Source organism: Condylostylus longicornis, unplaced genomic scaffold (assembly GCF_029603195.1).
Source record: "Condylostylus longicornis isolate FDR11 unplaced genomic scaffold, ASM2960319v2 ptg000038l, whole genome shotgun sequence".
Taxonomy (NCBI): Eukaryota; Metazoa; Arthropoda; class Insecta; order Diptera; family Dolichopodidae; genus Condylostylus; species Condylostylus longicornis.
Window position 1 is genome coordinate 14,309,451 of NW_026578007.1, and position 18,618 is coordinate 14,328,068.

Below are 18,618 nucleotides of genomic sequence, written 5' to 3' on the forward strand. Positions count from 1 at the left end.
AAAGCATTATTGAAGTCGCAGTACATATGTGCTTTACATTTGTCTCATAATTAAATTCGGTACAGATTTTTATTCAAAAATCAGCAAAATCTGTAAAAAAAAAAAAAACAAATTTTAAATTCCGAATCAGGAACAATATCGCAAGCTGAATAAAAATGGCTTAAATTTATATAATGTCATAACTTGAAATGTCGTATCTTTGAGACTTAGTGTACATGTATGAAATACTTTTACGTTTCAAATATATATATATATATGGGTAGTACCTACATAACAGTTTTATCCTCTCAGACGCATCATTTGAATTGTATGGTACAAATTATCAGGGCTATCATTTTGCAATTTGAAAAACTAACCGATTTGTAATATGATAAAATACTCTTACTATTTTACTCTTTTATCTTACTATTTTATAAAGGTTATTATTCTGATACTTCAAGAATAAATTCATTTATAAGATACACATTACAACTTTAATTAAAAGATACACAAACACAAATAAAACGATGCTTGAATCCAATTAACATTTACTTAATAGCTTTTAAATATATCATTACATCATTAATTAATATTGGTATTTATAACAGAATCTTTGAACGTGAAATTATAATAGAACCTTTATAATAGAACGTGAAATCCTTGCGAATAAGATTACATATTAATTTTTATATTTGCTTAATTTTTATATTTATTGCATTTTTGCATTTTTTCTCAAACTATCAACTGAACCTATTTACAGTCAAAAGGAAATTGAATAAAAATAATGATTAAATTTTAAATGAGGGTAAATGGTGTCATTATTCCTTCTTGTACGAATCTAAATATACTAAAAAGTTAAAAGAAAACATTACGTAAGTTTTTATGATCTGAGTCTAAACCAGGGATCTAAAAATCTGAACTTTTTATCGAATAGATAGTTGAGGCAGGTTGAGGTATACATAAATAAAAAGCTTCATTCAGAGCCCAAACTCTAACCCTGGATATTATTCAAAAATTTGCATGATTTCATTACAGAGTTTCGAATTTATAAAAAATTTAATAAAATAAAAATTAATATTATTTCTTATAGAACATTAATTTTTTTATTCATATTTTAACTTCATTAAAACAAAAAAAAACTTTTGCAATTCAAATAACATATAACATAATAATTGGTAAGAAAAAAAGTGAAATAACAAAAAAATATTAAGAAAATTATTAACTTATTCTATTATAATGAAAATTATTAAATTCGCATTAAATTCTTATTTTTTTGTGTTTTTGTTTTGCGAAAATAAATAATGTATTAATTTTTAAATTAGCGGTACTTTAATTTTTAGCAAGTAAAACATTAAGAAGATTGTATGCTTCTTTTTCAACAATAAATATGTTAACATTAAAGTTATTTCTTTTTGAATATTTTGATAAATATTGAAAAATTTTAATTAGAAATTTTTCGGCCGACTGTAAACTTTTATGATTTAAAAGAAAATCTGAGTAGATTGTTAAAAATTCATATTGTTCTTTCCTATCACGGCATGGTGGTAAAGTATCTATATTATTAATACATGCCATACATTGACATAAAAAATCATGTTCATTCCATAATTTATATTTTCGTTCTAAAGTTGTTTCAAAAATTATTTCTGGGCTATTAAAGAAAAAAAAAAACACTATTAAAATTATATAAAGAAATTTAAATATAAATAATACAATTTATAAAGTTTTTTAAAATTAATAAATATTTAAGGTAGGAGATTTTACAGCCTGATCGTGTATCTCGCTTTTCTACTCACTTTTTATTCACTGTCAAATCTGAATTATAAGTATTTTGTAATGGATGTTTTATTTTTTCCAATATAATTACTAATTTTTTTAATCGGATTTTTGCATAACAACAAATGAAAAACTTTTGTATACAATTAAAAACAAAAATTTGATACGCAATTGGAATAATTCTTTTCTCTCGAAAATTATATTATACAAGTATATGACAGTTACTCACTTTCTTCTCTCTTTCCTAGTAAAATAGCAAGATAGACGATCAGGCCTAAGTAACTACATAAATATAACTACATAGTTGAATTACTGTTATATTTTGTATAGAATATGTATATGTATGTAGGTATAGGTTTGTTATTTAGTTATACAAGTACAAAATGCTACTAAGAAGTACTGTGACTTCAAAATTACAAAATCAGAAATACTGTATCATAAATACAGTAATTTAACAATATTAAAACTTATAAGTTGAATTTATTATGTATTAATACAATATTAATGAAATTTTGCAATAAGTATAATCATGTTATACAGATATACATATCTACATGCATATACATTATTAATACATATTATTAAATGAAAAAGAAATAATATTACCCATAAGTTATATTTAGTTGTTCATCCTTTTCAATATTTTTAAATGCAAAAAAATATGCTATTTTGTCCTTCCATATAATTTTGCAATTGGGTGCACATGAATGATTCATCCGACTTCCAAAATTTAATAATGCAACAACTCCATTTGCTGAAAATGCGTTGGCTTCCATTATTCCAAAATATTTCAAAAGCAATTCATATAACATATTGTCAAATTCATTATTTTTAATTGCTATCTTTTTTGTGAAACAAGTTTTTTCAATTAAAAAATGCTTCAAAATTACAATAACCAAATAAAATGCATTATATTTTGGTTTTGTAATATCTATTTCCTGTAAATCAGCTATTCCAAGGCAACCATTTCTTTTAATTAAAATATTTTCAAGATATTCTTCATTATTTTTCTTTGAGACTTTTTTTTCTTTAATATTATCTTGATAACATTTTGCAATATCAAAATTATATTCTTTCAAAAATTTCATTAGCATTTTAAATGGCATGGTAAATTTTTCTCGAAAAAAATTTACGAGTATATGAATTATTGAACATTCAATTTTATGAAAATTTTCATCTTCTTTCATGCATTCTTCACTACAATACATTGTTAAAGTACAATTAGTACATGGAAATAGGCAATATGGTTTTTTCTTAAAACAATTATGGCATCGTAAATACGATTGCGTTTTAGTATCGCATAAGTGCCCTACAAACAAATCCTCAATCAAAATTAAATCACCTGGATGTAGAGGTATCTTTGTAAAAATTCCTCTACCGGTATTAGGTGTATCACGAACTTCCAGACCATCAATAACATAATCAACTTTTGGATTTGGAGAATAAGATAATTTGTTGAATTTTGATTGAAAAATAGTTTTTCGGTTGTTTTTGCGAATTTTTATGGCCTCCAAACATCTTTTTTCTCTTGTGATGAGTATACCTAAAGTCTTTGGTGGTAATTCTATATTTATAGATTTTACATTTTCAATATCTTTTAAACACATATCATAATTTTTTAATTGCATCAAAATAGCTGATCTATTTAAATATCCTTGCGCAATATTTATTGAGTTAGTTTTGGCATAGCATATGCTTTTGTTGTAAAATTCGATTGCCTTTTTAAAATCATGTTGTTTATAATATTCATTTCCAATTTTTCTAAAGTTTTCAGATGCTACTTCATCTTTTCTATAATTAGGACCACCCCAATTTGCTACATCCTCAAAAAAATTTTCCTCTAAGCACAATTCCTCCAAAACTTTCAGGTCAAGATTGTTAAAAAAAATTGTGTCAATGAATGTTTCAAACATCCCGTTAAAAAATTATTAACCAATTATGTATATGTTAGTGATTTTGAAATTTTTTTCTTTACTTTCGTATATTTTAATAATTTTATAATTTCAGTTTAATTAATTTAACAACACGCGGTCGAAGTGTAAGGTCCAACCACTTAAATGAGAATTTTAGTAAACTAACAGTTTTGGTTTTAAAAGGGAAGTTACCAATTTCAGTACATATTGCATTCAATAAATGGTGAATACCAGTGTTGCCGTCACAAAAAGTATTATTAAGATTATAAGCCTAATTGCCATAACATATTGTTTGAGAAAAATAAGAATTCATGTCAGAATGAAATGAAAATTCAATGAATATATAATTTTTCCAATGAGATAGATATCAATTTCTTTAATTGGATCTTTGCACTTTTTTTCAAACTATCAAAGTGAAATATCATTTATTCATTTTGTTTGTTTTTCTCTAAACAAAAAAGGATTAATAAGACTTGCATAAATTTTAGAAAAAATTAAATACGCGATACGAAAACATTCTTCTCACACGAAATTTTATTTTCTTTTTACTCATCAAGTAAAATACCGAGATAGACAATCACATCTGAAAATTTTTTTATATTCATATAAAATATAAACTGGTAGAAATATGATTATGAAAAGATCAAAAATTTTGAATTCATAATGCGTCTGTCTGGTATAGAAGGCGTTTTTAAATTTTATAAAACTTGAAAAAAGTTTATAAAGTTTAAGTATGCAAAGCCATTGGTATAATACTTTGTGAGAAAAACCAAGAGAAAATTGTTAGATTAGCATTTTCTCAATTTTTGAAATTTTTTCAGCAGGATTTTTGAAGTAAAATCTTTACTTAAATCTTTAAAAACTTTTAAGGTGATAAAGCTGTCAAAACATGCATGTGTACTTCTTGAATATGTCAAAAAGTTCTATTTTTCAAAAAACTTTTTTTTTAACAGACAATAAGTTTTTTCGCTGGATAAAATTTCAACAATTGAATTCAAAATTTATTTTTTCGCCCGACATGTTTGTTTTTGCTGCAATGTAAATAATTGATGCAATTTATCAAATGACAAAAAAGGAAGAATTTTCGATAATTCTACGTATGCGCTTAAAGTTCTAACTTAAGTTTTAAGAATCTTTTGCTTCATTAACTAACTAGTTTAAATTTTAAGATTTTTAATATTTAACATTCTTTTACGTGATTTTTCTCAAATTTAAAATAATTTTTATAGTTTGAGTATGGCTCCGACCAAAGGTTAATGCCTTCTAATGAAGGTGAAGGCTCAAAAAATTGTTTATGGGCATATGTATGTATATCATTGAACTACAATCTCAGACAATACTCAGTGAGAAGAGGGAATTATTTGGGAATGGGGTGCTTAAGGGAAATGGTTGTTAAATGATGGTTATTTTTAATAAAATTTATTCTTGATTTTTGTTCTATACAAATATTCGTCCATATATGTATGTACTTTTATTTTTGTTTTTAACATGCATAGTTTCTTATATTAACATACTATTCTAAATGTTTGAAAAATTTAAGCACACTTTGTAAAATTTTTATGAAAAGTTTCATTTTAATTCAAACAAAACTTTTTCGAACATTTCTTTCTACAATCATTGGTAAGCTTTCATCTGCACTCAAAGAAATTAAACAATTATACACTTCATTTTCCGTTATAAATACATACATATTTAAATTGTTCTTTCTTGAATATTTACGCAAATGCTGAAAACATTTGAAAAGTAGTTCCTTGGTCATTTTTGGATTTTTTGTTTTGTTATTTGTGTAAAAATTGGAATAAATTTTCATGAAATCAATTTTTTCCTGTTCATTTCGACATGCTGGGAGGCTATTAATATGTTGAACGCATGATTCGCAATTGCATATAAAATCATGACCCGACAGTAAACTATGTCTTCGCTGTAAAGTTGGCGTATCAAATACCTCGGGGCTAAAAAACCAAAAAAAAGAAACAAAAAATATATTGTATGTATTTAGGTTATATCTAAAATATTAAACTTTGTATGTATTATTTTTGATTGACAATATAATTTTAATTGAGTTTAATACTCTCAATCAATGGTATCGACTTATGTAAGTCTATTTTGAAAGTTTACTAGAACTAAATTACTTTAATTCAGGTAAGTAGGTGGCCCTACCTAATCTTGGAATTGAACCTTTTCAGATTACCAGCCAATCTGAAAAGGTTCAATTCCAAGTATACCTAATTAGATACACATGCATACACATATATATGTACTATTTTTTAGAAATCTTACCCATAAGTTATATTTATTTGCTCATCTTTTTTTATATTTTTAATTACAAAACAATATTCTTTTCTGTCTTTGTATAGTAATAAGCAATTAGGTGCACAGGAATGATTAATGCGGCTACCAAAATTCAATAATATTTCAATGCTCTTATCAAAACGGAAAGCATTGGTTTTTATTTGTAGTACGCACTTTAGAAGTAGCTCATATATCATTTTATCAAAAAGTTTATTATTACTAATATTTTCTTTTAAAGTTTCTTCTATTAAAACATATCCCAAAATTACAACAGCCATAAAAAACTTGTAATATTTTGCCTTTGTTATATCTGCTTGTTGTAAATCACTTACTCCCAGACAACCATTTCTTTTAATTATAATATTTTCTAGATAATCTTCACTGTTTTGTTTAAAAGTGTTAGTTTCTTTTACTATATTTTCTCTATAACATTTTTTGATATTAAAATTATATTCATTTAAAATTTTCATTAACATTTTGATTGGCAATGTAAATTCATCTTGAAAAAAATTTACGAGTATATGAATTATTGAACATTCAATTTTATGAAAATTTTCATCTTCTTTCATGCATTCTTCACTACAATACATTGTTAAAGTACAATTAGTACATGGAAATAGGCAATATGGTTTTTTCTTAAAACAATTATGGCATCGTAAATACGATTGCGTTTTAGTATCGCATAAGTGCCCTACAAACAAATCCTCAATCAAAATTAAATCACCTGGATGTAGAGGTATCTTTGTAAAAATTCCTCTACCGGTATTAGGTGTATCACGAACTTCCAGTCCATCAATAATACAATCAACTTTTGGATTTGGAGGATAAGATAATTTGAAATTAAACAGAAAATCATGTTTTTTGTTAGTTTTACTGCTATTTATGATTTCCAAACATTTTTTTTCTCTTGTAATAAGAATTTCTAAAATCTTTGGAGGCAATTCTACTTTTATAAATTTTGCTTTTTCAATATCTTTTAAACATTTATCATAATCTTTAATTTGCATCAAAATTGCTGATCTATTTAAATATCCTTGTGCAAGATTTTTTGAATTTGCTTTAGCATAGCATATACTTTTGTTGTATAATTCAATTGCATTTTTGAAATCTTGCTGTTGATAATATTGATTCCCTTTTAGTCTGAGTTTTTCCGACACTTCATTATCTTTCCGATTTCCAATTACCGATCTAGTTATATCTTCTAAAATATTGTTGTCAGCACAAATTTTGCCAAAAAAGGCTATTTTTTCATTTTTTGTTAAATCTGTTAACATGTGCATATAATTTTCCAATTTAATTGCATTTATAAGTAATTCGAAGTTAACCATTGTTAGCAATTTGATATAGATAAAATTGGTTTTCCAAAAAATTTTTTTAAATACTTATAGACATAAAAAATTCCACTACAATGTTTTTGAAAATTATTTTTCGAGTTTTTCTACTTTAACCGAATATCAGTCGTTTACGCCCGTTTTCCCAGTTTATTAAGTAAATTTGTGAAAACTGAACACAAAAAATTCAAATTAATTGCAAGGGAAATAACCAACTTCGGAAATCTAATTTAATAGCATAGTAGCAGTATTACCAGCTAATCGCAGTATGTTTGCAAAAACGCTGTGTAACAAAAATATAGGTCAAGAAAATTTTTGGTCATTCTAACAAAAATATAGGTCGAGAATATTATTTCACGAACTGTTATTCTAACTTTATGTTCGTGGAAAACAAAACAAGTCTTGCCGATTTTTGTTTGACAAAGTATAGAAAACCTTTTTTAAAATCAAATATCTGTAATAATATCGATTTTTTTAGATTTATTTTTAGAATTCTACAAAAGGTGGATGAAAATGGGATACCTCTATTTTAATTCTTTTTCTTTTTAAGAAAACCGCGAACATATTTTGTTTTTTTTTCTTTAAAATACCAATAAGATACAGACATATTCTTTCGCATTTTACATGTCATTAAAATAGTATAGTATCCCAACATATTGCAACACTAAATATCTTATCTAAAAGTGGTTAATTCTACAAATCTCGACAAAACAAAAAATTATTTTCGCTATTTTGAGAGCTGATAACTAATTTTATAAATAATTGTAGTGGTTTTTAACAAACTATAAGAACTGCGTTTAGTCTAATTTTGTTTTAGTCAAGCTGCCTAGGTTACAAACTCAATATTCAAATATTAATTTAAATGTATAAAATTACAAAAAATGTTGATTAAAAATAAATTTGATTATTTTTGGTCCGCAGTCTTATCTTTACGTAAAAAGAAATTTGAAACAATTTTTATGATAAAAAAAATTATGCCAAATGTAATTTTCGCTTATGTTATAAAATATAAATAAAGAGCTTGTTTTGATAAATTTGCTTTTTAAATAAAAGAAAAATAATAATCGACAAAATTTCAAAAATGTATTGAATGCATCGAAACACTTAATCGATTATCGATAAACTGGTTATGTATCACTTGAAGCGTTTCTTTAAACCTTCATCTGGAACTGGGATTAGATTTTAAATGAAAAATTATTTTATATATTATTATGAAAGTAAGTAGAAACCAAAGCAGAATGTTGTAGATAAGTATGTCCTTAAATAGAAGGCTATACTTGAAAAATAGTAGTATAGTTGATGGAGTAATTACGCACATTTATTTCAATAGATTTCTCAAAATGCTTAGTTAAAATTCTAAACATAATTCTTTTAATTTAGGAAGATTACTTTTAACTTCTGGATAAAAAGGTTTTTATATAAAGCTTTATTTCGTTTATAAACTGCTCTCAATAACTCCTAATTATTTTAAAGTCTGAATTATTTTAAAGTATGTATCATAATTTTTGTTAAAAAAACATAAGCTTCAAAGTTATGGCTAAGATATTTATTTTAAATATTATGTACATACTCGTATGTAGGTTAATATGAAAATAAAATTTAAATTACCATAAAACTTTTTCGATATCTTTTCTTAAAAATATAGTAACCAGTATAAAAGAAAAATATATGAATATTGAAATATCGATATTTTAGTATCGAAAATTTAGATATTAGCGCCTGTCATGTTTGAGTATATGTATTTATATGTATGAGCATACTTCTATTGTTCATTAAGCAGTAGGGACATGATGATCTTATCTTTTCTACAATTCGAAGTTTAGTTTTGGGCTAATATGTAAATACATACGAATCACATACATATAAGGTATGTTTAATATAAGAAAGTTTTTTAAAATTTTTAAAAACTATAAAGTTTTTGCGTAATTATGTTTGTGTGTAAATGCATATGTATACTTTTTTCCGTTGTCAAAACTGAAAAAAAAATTTCGTTTACTTTTTGAAAAACAATTCATTATTTTTTATTATATAAATTGTATTAAATATTTTTTAACAAAAAGTAGTATAATAACATTCCTCATTTAAAAAATATTTTTTTTTTATATAATACTATATATTATATTGTGTGTTATATTATGTACATGTAACAATCTAAAATAAGATGAAAAATGAACCAAAAAAAAAAATAATATTTTCTTAAAAATATCAGCAAATCTCAGCTCAATTTAAGCTCTTGTTCGTCAATTCTGCATTCTAATCGTTCTAATCGCATTTTGTATTCTTCATTTTCTATACGTGTTAGTTCAAGTTCTTTTTTTAAAGCATCATGACTTCTTTTCAATTCTTGCAATTGGCGGCATATTTCTGGTATGTCTAATAATTGAACAACATTACTTCTAAATGTTTGTTGATTTAAATTTACATGCAATGGAGAGTTGTTTGAAGATGAAGGAACCATACCTTCATTATTTGCCATAAAATTTGAAGATAAATTATTAGAACTAACTGGATCTGATATTTGCTTAATATTGCTATTACTATCATTAGATGTGTCATATATTTCTTGATCGCTATCATTTTCAGTACATATTTCAATTATACTAGATAAATCATCTTCTTTTTCTTCTAATCTGCTTCTAATTTGTGTATTAATTGCTGTTTTACTTGCCTAAAAAATAAAATTTGTTTTATGTGTTTTTTATGGTTTTTAAAATACTTACACTAACTATATTTGAACTATTCAAAGGTACTGGTGAATCGTATTTTATTTTTTTTTTGATTATTTCATTTGAGTTGGCAACCTTTGTTAATTTTGTGAAATGCATCCCTGGTTTAATACTGTAAAAATATAAGTTAATTATTTTAATTGCACTAATTAATATTTTCATTGGATCACCTTTTCGTTAACCCATACATTTTTTTAAATGCATCCATTGAAAGTATTTTAACATTCTGTAAAAACAATCGGAAATACATTTTACATTTCAAATCTTAAATTGTTTTATAATAGGTATTTATATATCAATAATAAAATAATTAAATCGTTTATATTTATATATTAAAAATGTATAAATAGTGAAATTTTTATATAAATTTTGATATATAATAATTCTTATATAAGATAAGATAATAATTCTTATATAAGAAGACTTCCTTCTGGTAATTATTTTGGTAAGTTGTTTTCATTTTTAAAGATCACACTTATATTTAAACATTATAAAACAGTGTTATACAATTGATTGTGTTAAAAATAAAGGCATACAACTATGCATTAATTTAGTAGCTCAGAAAACTTAACATTAGATATTTGTGATCTCAAAATATGTTTTTAAAAATGAAAAAACAAAATATATATTCCGGTTTCCAAAATATATATTCACTAGAAGGACTTCAATTCAATTAAATTAAAAAAACAAAATGAAATTCAATAAGATATTAATTCAAATATGTTTAACCATACTTTTGATGGTGTTTTAAGTGATACAGGTTTAGCTTTTAAAGCCAACTGCTTTTTATGATGTTCATTCTGAACAAATGTTCTTCTAGAATTTTCAAAAGAAGTATTTTGTTCTTGCTTATTTTTGAGATTATTTAATGCAAGTTTTCCTCCTTCGGTTAAAACTAATTGTCTTCCATTTTGCAAAGCGGATGTTAATATTGTATCATCGGAATCATCAGCAGCCATCATTGATTTCAATTTCTTTATCATGTCAAAAGTTGATAAATTGGCAGGGTAATCTGCAAAATTTATTACAATAATAGTTTTAGTTTAATTCACTTTATTAAAACTAAGTTTAATAAAAATCGTGCCTTCTGTTATATCTCCATTTTCTTCCGAAGGTATTTCATCTTTTACCTTTATGTCACCATCATTATCAACATCAAAAACATCTTCTTCATTATTTTCTAACATTATAGAATGCACAGCTGCATTGGTTTCGGTCTGTATTAAAAAAAAATATTATATTTTAATTTGAAAAATAAAATACATTTGATTACTTCATTTTGATCTGTTATCTGTGGTTTATTTCTCATAAGATCTCGTGCAATCTGTAATTCTTTCAATAATTCTGTTTGTCCGGTTTGAATCGCTATAGATAAGGGTGTTCTTTCAAATTTACAAATAGCGTCCACATCAGCGCCGTATTTTAAAAGTAACTTTACTACTTCTGCGTGTCCATGCTCAACTGCCCAGTGTAGCGGTGTCATTCTCAGCTGGAAACCATATATTCAATGTAGTTTTCTATAATCAAATGTATGTGCTTAGGTTAGATATAATTACCATATCTCTAGCATTAACATCACAATCAACTTTTAGTAAGACTTCTATTATTTCTGCATGTCCATGAAGGGCAGCTATGTGCATAGCTGTACGATCAACTTTGGTTCGCGTGTCTTTATTATGACCGCTTTTAAGTAAAAGTTCAAGAACTTCGCGGTGGTTACACATTGCAGCAAAGTGAAGAGCAGACATTCCAAGCTATAATAAAAATCAAATATTAAAGCGATTTTAAATCAATATAATAATTTTATAAATACCCAATCGCTTATAAATGGGGCACCTTCCTGTATTAATTTAAATATTTTCTCAGCATTCCCTTCTCTAGAATAGTTTAATAACATTTTCCCAAGCTCATTAACTGGAAGGGAATTAGTTGTTGACGATGAAGATGAAGAGCCATCACCATCAATCTAGAAATTGTATTTAGCAATGTATAAAGAATTTTATTAGTTTAAAGAAAATTTTCCTTTCTACCTTTGATTTATTTAAGTTATTCATTACAGCTGACAGTTTATTATTCTTAGATAGAACAAATTTTATTTGGTTCTCAGTTAAAATTGTTTTAGCTTCTATATTCATAGGATTCCTAATTATCTTTTTATCTATATCCATTATTTTGTCTTCATCTGTTTAAACTTAAAAATAGTGGATAAAAAGTTTTTATTTTTTGACATTTCATATAACGTTTGAACCGGAAATTATATTGCAAAAAAAATATTTACATTGTATTTTTGGAGACAACTTAATAGAAATGTAAATAATTTAAATTTTAAAAAAAAATTGAAATTCAAATAAACAGAAGGATAAGGATATATCAACCATATTATTTAAAAATTACTTGTAGTGCCTTTCCAGTTCCGGACAAATCAAATAGATTAGCTCATCCGCTTTTTAATTTAGCGGAAATTAACGGAAAATTTGTTTTAATTAATAGTAAGTTAAATTTGTAATAAAACTTGTAAATGAAAAAATATACTTATATATTTAAAACTTCAAATTGATCTTTTAATTGTTTTGTTTGGTAAATAAATAAATATTACACCAAAATAATTAAAATTTTCACTTTTTGCTGTCATTAAAACTGACATTTATATGAAGAACGCGCGTACTTTCCAAAGATAATTACAAGAATCCCTCTCGCGGCAAGTATGAATAAAATATAAAGCTTAAAGACTACGTAAAAGATTTAATTTTTGTATATTTAAATCTTTAGATGACAAAAATACAGACGAAACTTGTAAGTGGTAATGCTTACCACATGATTAAATAAATTGTTAAATAATTAACTAAAGATAAATTAGCAATGATTGAGTTAGTTTGATTGCATTTTAATAAATTGTATTACTACGCAAAATATAAGTTAAAATCAACAGTGGTTTTCGAGTTAAAATTTTATATTTTGATATGGGATTTGGATACACATATATATAATTTTTTTCAATACTGTCATTTTTGACAGTAGGTATGTTATTTCAACATAAATATGTCACAATGACATAAGTATGTTATTTCAATTATAAATTTATTGTTTTAAAATAATTGCTATGTATTTATTGACATTTTTTTACCAAATAAGTAGCATGTAGGGGCAAGTGGTGTAATTGTGCGCAGCAGTATATCTTCACTAATAAAACTTTTTATATTCCAACTTATGTACAAAAACAAAATTAGCAAATATGTCTGTCAAAAGAGGTAAACGAAAAAACTACTCCATGTATCCTTTTTATTAAAAAATATTTTTTTTCTTTTTGTCTTATAATTTTTCTCTCTCAGAGTGTACAGTATTTGTATTTCTAATTGGTCATACTTGGTTTTTTTTTTCATTAACTGTTCCTTGAATCTTAAATTTGTGTTTTTGTTTCAAGTGAAAATCAATTATTTTAAAAATTTATTGAATATTTTTGAGGCAAGTAAAAAAAAAATGTAATATGCATAATTACCTCAGAAAAGTAAATGTGCGGTGCGCATAATTGCCCTAATTTATATTAAAAGTACTGCCAAATAAATTAAATGCATTGTACAGAGTGCATTGAAATGTTTTGGGAATTTGTTCGCAAATAAAAATCGATATGAAAAATATCGAGCTAGTATTCTTTATTAACGTTTAAATTTTGTATTTGTTTTCAAAGTTACAATTGTAAATTTTTTGTATTTATTCCCTCATTCGGTTATGAAACACATATTTTCTCCCAAAAAATTCATTCAATTTTCTATAGGTATAAATATTTTTTGTACCCAGAACAACTCCAGAACAAAGTTAATACATTTATTTGCCAAATTAGTTAAAACACAAAAATTACCCTGTAAACGTCAAATTCGTTGTGATCTCGCTTTTGTTTTAATGTTTTGATTATATTTTTGACACAATAGAAATTTCTTCACGTGTGTAGCCTTTTCTCATCTAATTTAGTATAGAAGAACTTTAAAAGAATTCTAAAGTCAAAATGGGAAAATTCAGAACAAAACTTAAGCGTCACGAAAAAGGAAAAACATGGAAAAAAGGGCACTCATCAACATCTAACCCTGAGAATATGAAATATCGCTCTAGAGCTAAATCAAGATTTTTCCAAGCAAATTTGAATGCTGGCAATGAAGTTAACAAACCCCAAGGACTTACTGTGGAAGCCCTTATGAAACATGAAGCAAAATTACAATATGCAACTGGATTGCAAGATCCAACTGTTAACGAAATTTGTGGCAGTATAAAGTCTCTTAGCTTTGATGGAAGCATGCAATCCGAATCTGAATTGGGAACATTTAAAACTTTTCAGACTTTTGCGTCCAGCTACAGCTCGTGCTCAAATATGAGTTTCAAAAAATTGTTGAACGGTTTTAGATCCAATTCTCAAAGTCACAAAGAAATGCTAGCAATTTTAACGGCACTTACTGAAATAATTAAAGAACGTGGTGGTAAAGAAACGTCAACGGAATATTTTATTTTACTAATGGAAACAATAGAAGCAAGTACAGGTGATTCTGAAACTATTGCAGGAATTTCACTTCTTGCAATGGGAATTAAATCTGTTCCTTTGCCAGTGCTAAGAAAAAAATTTTCTGAAACTGCGAAAACTTTATTAGATTTATTGGAGCACTTTATGAATGGCAACAACCCCGCAGTTATTAGGCAGATAATAGGATGTCTTTCAGTTTTGCTACGGGCACAAGATTTTTCGACTTGGAGCTATTCTTCAACAATGAGGTACCTGGATGCGATTCTTTCTTTTACAATTTATTCGAAACCAAAAATTCGTAAAGCTGCTCAACATGCAGTGGTTTCTATTATTCACGGGAGCTCATTTATGATTCAACCTACCACAGATCAAAATAGTACTAATGATTCACATGCAAAGATTTTTCATCCAGGTGGAGGTCGTGTTGCCAAGTTTTGCTTAAATCAGTTCAAACCAGAAGTGTTAGCTACTTCTGAAACAATCGTTCTTCATTGCTTACAATTACTAAAAGATACGATTAGTGGGCTTAAAACAGAAGATGCTAGAGAAATTTGTGAAAGTGTGTTATCAATTATGACAACACCAAACGTTTTATTACGGACTAGCTGCTTCCAAGTTTTACACTCATTATTTTCATCACGGCAAACAAATCTAACAGGGGTTCTCTGTGGCAAGTTAATAACTGCAATTTTTGATTACAGACCTGATAAAAATGATATAAGGCAAACTCTTGCTTGGTTAACAGTGCTTAAACAAGGCCACATTCACATGATGAACTTAGATAAAAATATTGGTTTAAGTTCTTTGACAAAACTAGTGGATATCTGTTCTTCAGATTTATGGATGTCAGACAGGCAGGAAATTGTTGCTGGTGCGTCAAATTGCTTGAAAGAAGTGCTGTATGAATGCGTTAAACCAATATGTTCATCTACAAAATTTGCAGACATAAATCGACATAGAATTACGGAAATTATTAACTTATTAGGACGGGCATTATCTTCACCATTTGGAGATGTTGCAAAATATGTTATTTTAACATTCTCTATTTTATTTGAAGTTGTAGGTGAAAATTTTACAGTAGAATTACTGCCATATGTTCAAGCTTTAGGTAAACGTTATGACTCTCATAATTCATTAAGTGTACACATTGAACATTCAATTATTTCGGCTATTAAGGCTCTTGGGCCTGAAAATGTCCTTGAAGCAATTCCATTAACGAATGCTAAAGGCGAAGTTGTTTTGGAAAAATCTTGGTTACTACCACTTTTGCGTGAAGGCATAAATAATGCATCATTAAAATTTTTTGCAACATATATTCTTGAAAAGGCTTTTGATTGCAATAAAAAATGGAAGAAATTCGCAGAAGAAGGTCAAAAATCGCCTGCACATATACATGAATTACTGTGTTGTCAATTATGGGGACTTTTACCTGGATTTTGCCGAAATCCAAAAGACCCAGAGAATTTCAGTTTAATAGCAAAAACACTTGGTAATGCTGTTGTAAGTAACGTGGAATTTAGGGCTCCAATTTTGGATGGAATATGTGAACTGATTGCTAGCCCAGAGGAAGTTAATAAGGAGCTAGCTAAATTTGCCAAAAATTTTCTCCCGAGATTATTTAATGTTTACAGTGCTAAACCATCTGGCTCATATGAAGCTGATTTAAGGAAAAAAACATTAGAAACAATAAAACAATTTTTAACTATTACTAACGTTACAATTTTAGAAGAACTATTTCAAACTGCTTTCAATCAATTTATCGGTCTTCAAGGTGGAGCTTTCGAAAGCGATTCGGTTTTAGATTTATTAGTTCTTCTTCTCATATATCAGAAAGAAGAAAATATAAAATTATTTTATGATGATATTATAGTACCTATTATGAAGAATGAAAAGAAAAAGTTTATACCTAAAGATGAACAAAAATTTAAATATCAACAAAGAAAATCTTATGAAATGCTCAAAAATATTTTAGCAGAAGAACGAAAAAATTGCAAAGATTTCGTAAAACATAATTCAACAACTATTCAAAAATTACTTTTGGACACGTTGACAACAAGTTGTTTGATTTGCCAGGCTTCTAGGCTTAAGTGTTTAAAGTTGTTAATTGAAACTCGAAAAAGTTTAAGCACAAATGATAAACTTATTGCCAAAACAATTCCTGAAGCAGTGGTTTCTTTTAGAGAATTTTCAACAAAACAGGAAAATATCTCTTATGAACTGATAAATCTTATAGGCGGGAAATTTAAGGAGGCAGATAAATTAAACTACTTTGTTGATATAATATTAGCTGGATTTGGTGGTGATCAAGCTCTTATATCTAATACTATTCTTGCATTACGTACTGTCATACACAGTTTTTCCGGCAATTTAACCATAAAAACCATTGAGTTTATTTTAGATCAAGTATTAGTTTTCTTGGTGCAAAAAAGCCGCTTACAAGCAGAATCAGGTATATCATTTTTGATAACATATATAAAAGTTTTGCAATCTCCTTTGATTGCAAATCATTTAGAGAAAATAATTAAATCATTGTCATCTATGGTACCGGATACAAAACGATATTGCCGTTTGCAACTCGGTTATTTATTACGAAAATTATGTAAAAAATTTACTGCTGATGAAATCATCAAACTAGTCCCAGGTGACGATGAACTTACACATCGAAGATTGAAAAAAATTAGAAAAACTTTAAGCAGAGAAAGTCGCCAAAAGTCACATGAAAAAGACACCGCAGAACAAGATTCGGAAGAAGAACCATTCGTAGAAGGACTTGAAAAGAGAGTTTTAACTATTGACGATATTTTAGCAGAAAGTGAAACAGATTCAATGGATGAGGATGCTGAAAACAAAAAAGGTAAATCGAGCAAAAAATCGAATAGAAACGAGACTTTCATTCAAGAAGATCCAGAGGAAATTGTTGACTTAGCAGATTTGAAATATATGGGTAACATTTTATCAAATGCTCCTAAGTTGAATGATAAAAACCAGAAAAAAGAGAAAAAGAAAGACAGTAATCGTGGTTTCAAGACTGCCGAAGATGGTCGCCTTATTATAACTGATAATCCGAGTGATTCAAATGAAAGTGATAGTGAAGATAACGATATGGAAATCGAAGGTGTTGATAAAGCTAAAGGTAAAAGCTTTATGCAAAATGATAGCAGCGATGAAGAGGAAACTATTACAAAATCAAATCGTAAACGAAAAGCAACTGAAAGTATGAAATCTGGTTATTCAAATTTAAGTAAATATACAGCTGGTGGTAAAGGTATACATAGAAAATTAGATTCATTATCAACTAAATCAGGTTATTCTCGTACATCTACAACAACAGCGAAATCAACAATAAGGCAGCCTAAAATTAAAAAATTAAAATCTGATACAAAGAATAAATCGAAACTAGATCCTTATACTTATATTCCACTAAGTCGAAATTTATTAAATAAAAGAAATAAAAAAAAACATTCAGGACAATTTAAAAGCATTGTAAAAGGTAGTCGCAAGACAATAATGAAAAAGAAAGTTAAAAGAATGAAATAAATAATATTTAAAAAAAAATTAAGTTTCAAACTTTTCTAAAAACAAAAAAATACTGATATACATATTATTGTTAAAAATAAAATGAATCTTTCGAAAATAACTTTTTTTTTTTGTTTTATAATTCCTATAAAATGCTATTATACAATAATTACTGTAGCTGCGAAATGTAGTTGCAGTATGTTTTAAATTTCAGTATAGTAGAGTTAATACTGTGTAAAGATTTAAAGATTTTACAGACCATGAGTACAATACTATAAATTCTAATGCTATAAATTCGATACATATTCGATAGAGATAAATTTCTTAATTTAAAAAGAAGGAATTTTGTTTACATATCGGGACTATCGTGCATTTTAAAACTTGAAAATGTCTCAAGAAATTCCGGAAAAATCGGTTTATACACATTTTCTTTTTGTCTTAGACTTTAGGGACCCTGATGTACAGATTTCAAATTTCATGTTATATAATTGGTCTTATAAAACATGACACGATTTATGGTTAATTTGGACTTGGATAAGCTTTTGATTTAAAAAATGAGTTTCCCAGAAATGGACAAG

At 26.6% G+C, this 18,618-nt stretch overlaps 3 protein-coding genes across 5 annotated transcripts; 1 reads left to right on the forward strand and 2 right to left on the reverse strand.

Annotated features, from left to right (window-relative positions):
- Positions 1 to 5,202: 5,202 nt before the first annotated feature.
- Positions 5,203 to 7,418, reverse strand: LOC129609208 (N-lysine methyltransferase SMYD2-like). Its single transcript, XM_055521133.1, has 2 exons — positions 5,949 to 7,418; positions 5,203 to 5,620 (listed from the first exon to the last, which is right to left on the reverse strand). The coding sequence occupies exons 1-2, from the start codon at positions 7,286 to 7,288 to the stop codon at positions 5,248 to 5,250; spliced, it is 1,713 nt and encodes a 570-aa protein (XP_055377108.1). The 5' UTR covers positions 7,289 to 7,418; the 3' UTR covers positions 5,203 to 5,247.
- Positions 7,419 to 9,344: 1,926 nt separating this feature from the next.
- Positions 9,345 to 12,605, reverse strand: LOC129609165 (ankyrin-2). 3 transcript variants are annotated; one of them, XM_055521077.1, is made up of 11 exons: positions 12,412 to 12,605; positions 12,048 to 12,208; positions 11,831 to 11,983; positions 11,574 to 11,771; positions 11,291 to 11,506; positions 11,102 to 11,234; positions 10,752 to 11,029; positions 10,188 to 10,243; positions 10,012 to 10,129; positions 9,752 to 9,959; positions 9,345 to 9,664 (listed from the first exon to the last, which is right to left on the reverse strand). In XM_055521077.1, exons 2-11 carry the CDS (start codon positions 12,183 to 12,185, stop codon positions 9,507 to 9,509), a joined length of 1,656 nt encoding a protein of 551 aa, XP_055377052.1. In that variant the 5' UTR covers positions 12,186 to 12,208; positions 12,412 to 12,605; the 3' UTR covers positions 9,345 to 9,506. The 3 variants fall into 3 exon arrangements, with proteins under 3 accessions (XP_055377052.1, XP_055377051.1, XP_055377050.1); XM_055521076.1 differs by lacking the exon at positions 12,412 to 12,605 and adding an exon at positions 12,296 to 12,315 and having other exon boundaries at positions 9,345 to 9,959; XM_055521075.1 differs by having other exon boundaries at positions 9,346 to 9,959.
- Positions 12,606 to 13,948: 1,343 nt separating this feature from the next.
- LOC129608961 (RRP12-like protein) lies at positions 13,949 to 18,146 on the forward strand. The gene has a single exon (XM_055520767.1). The coding sequence runs from the start codon at positions 14,018 to 14,020 to the stop codon at positions 18,059 to 18,061; it is 4,044 nt and encodes a 1,347-aa protein (XP_055376742.1). The 5' UTR covers positions 13,949 to 14,017; the 3' UTR covers positions 18,062 to 18,146.
- Positions 18,147 to 18,618: the final 472 nt, after the last annotated feature.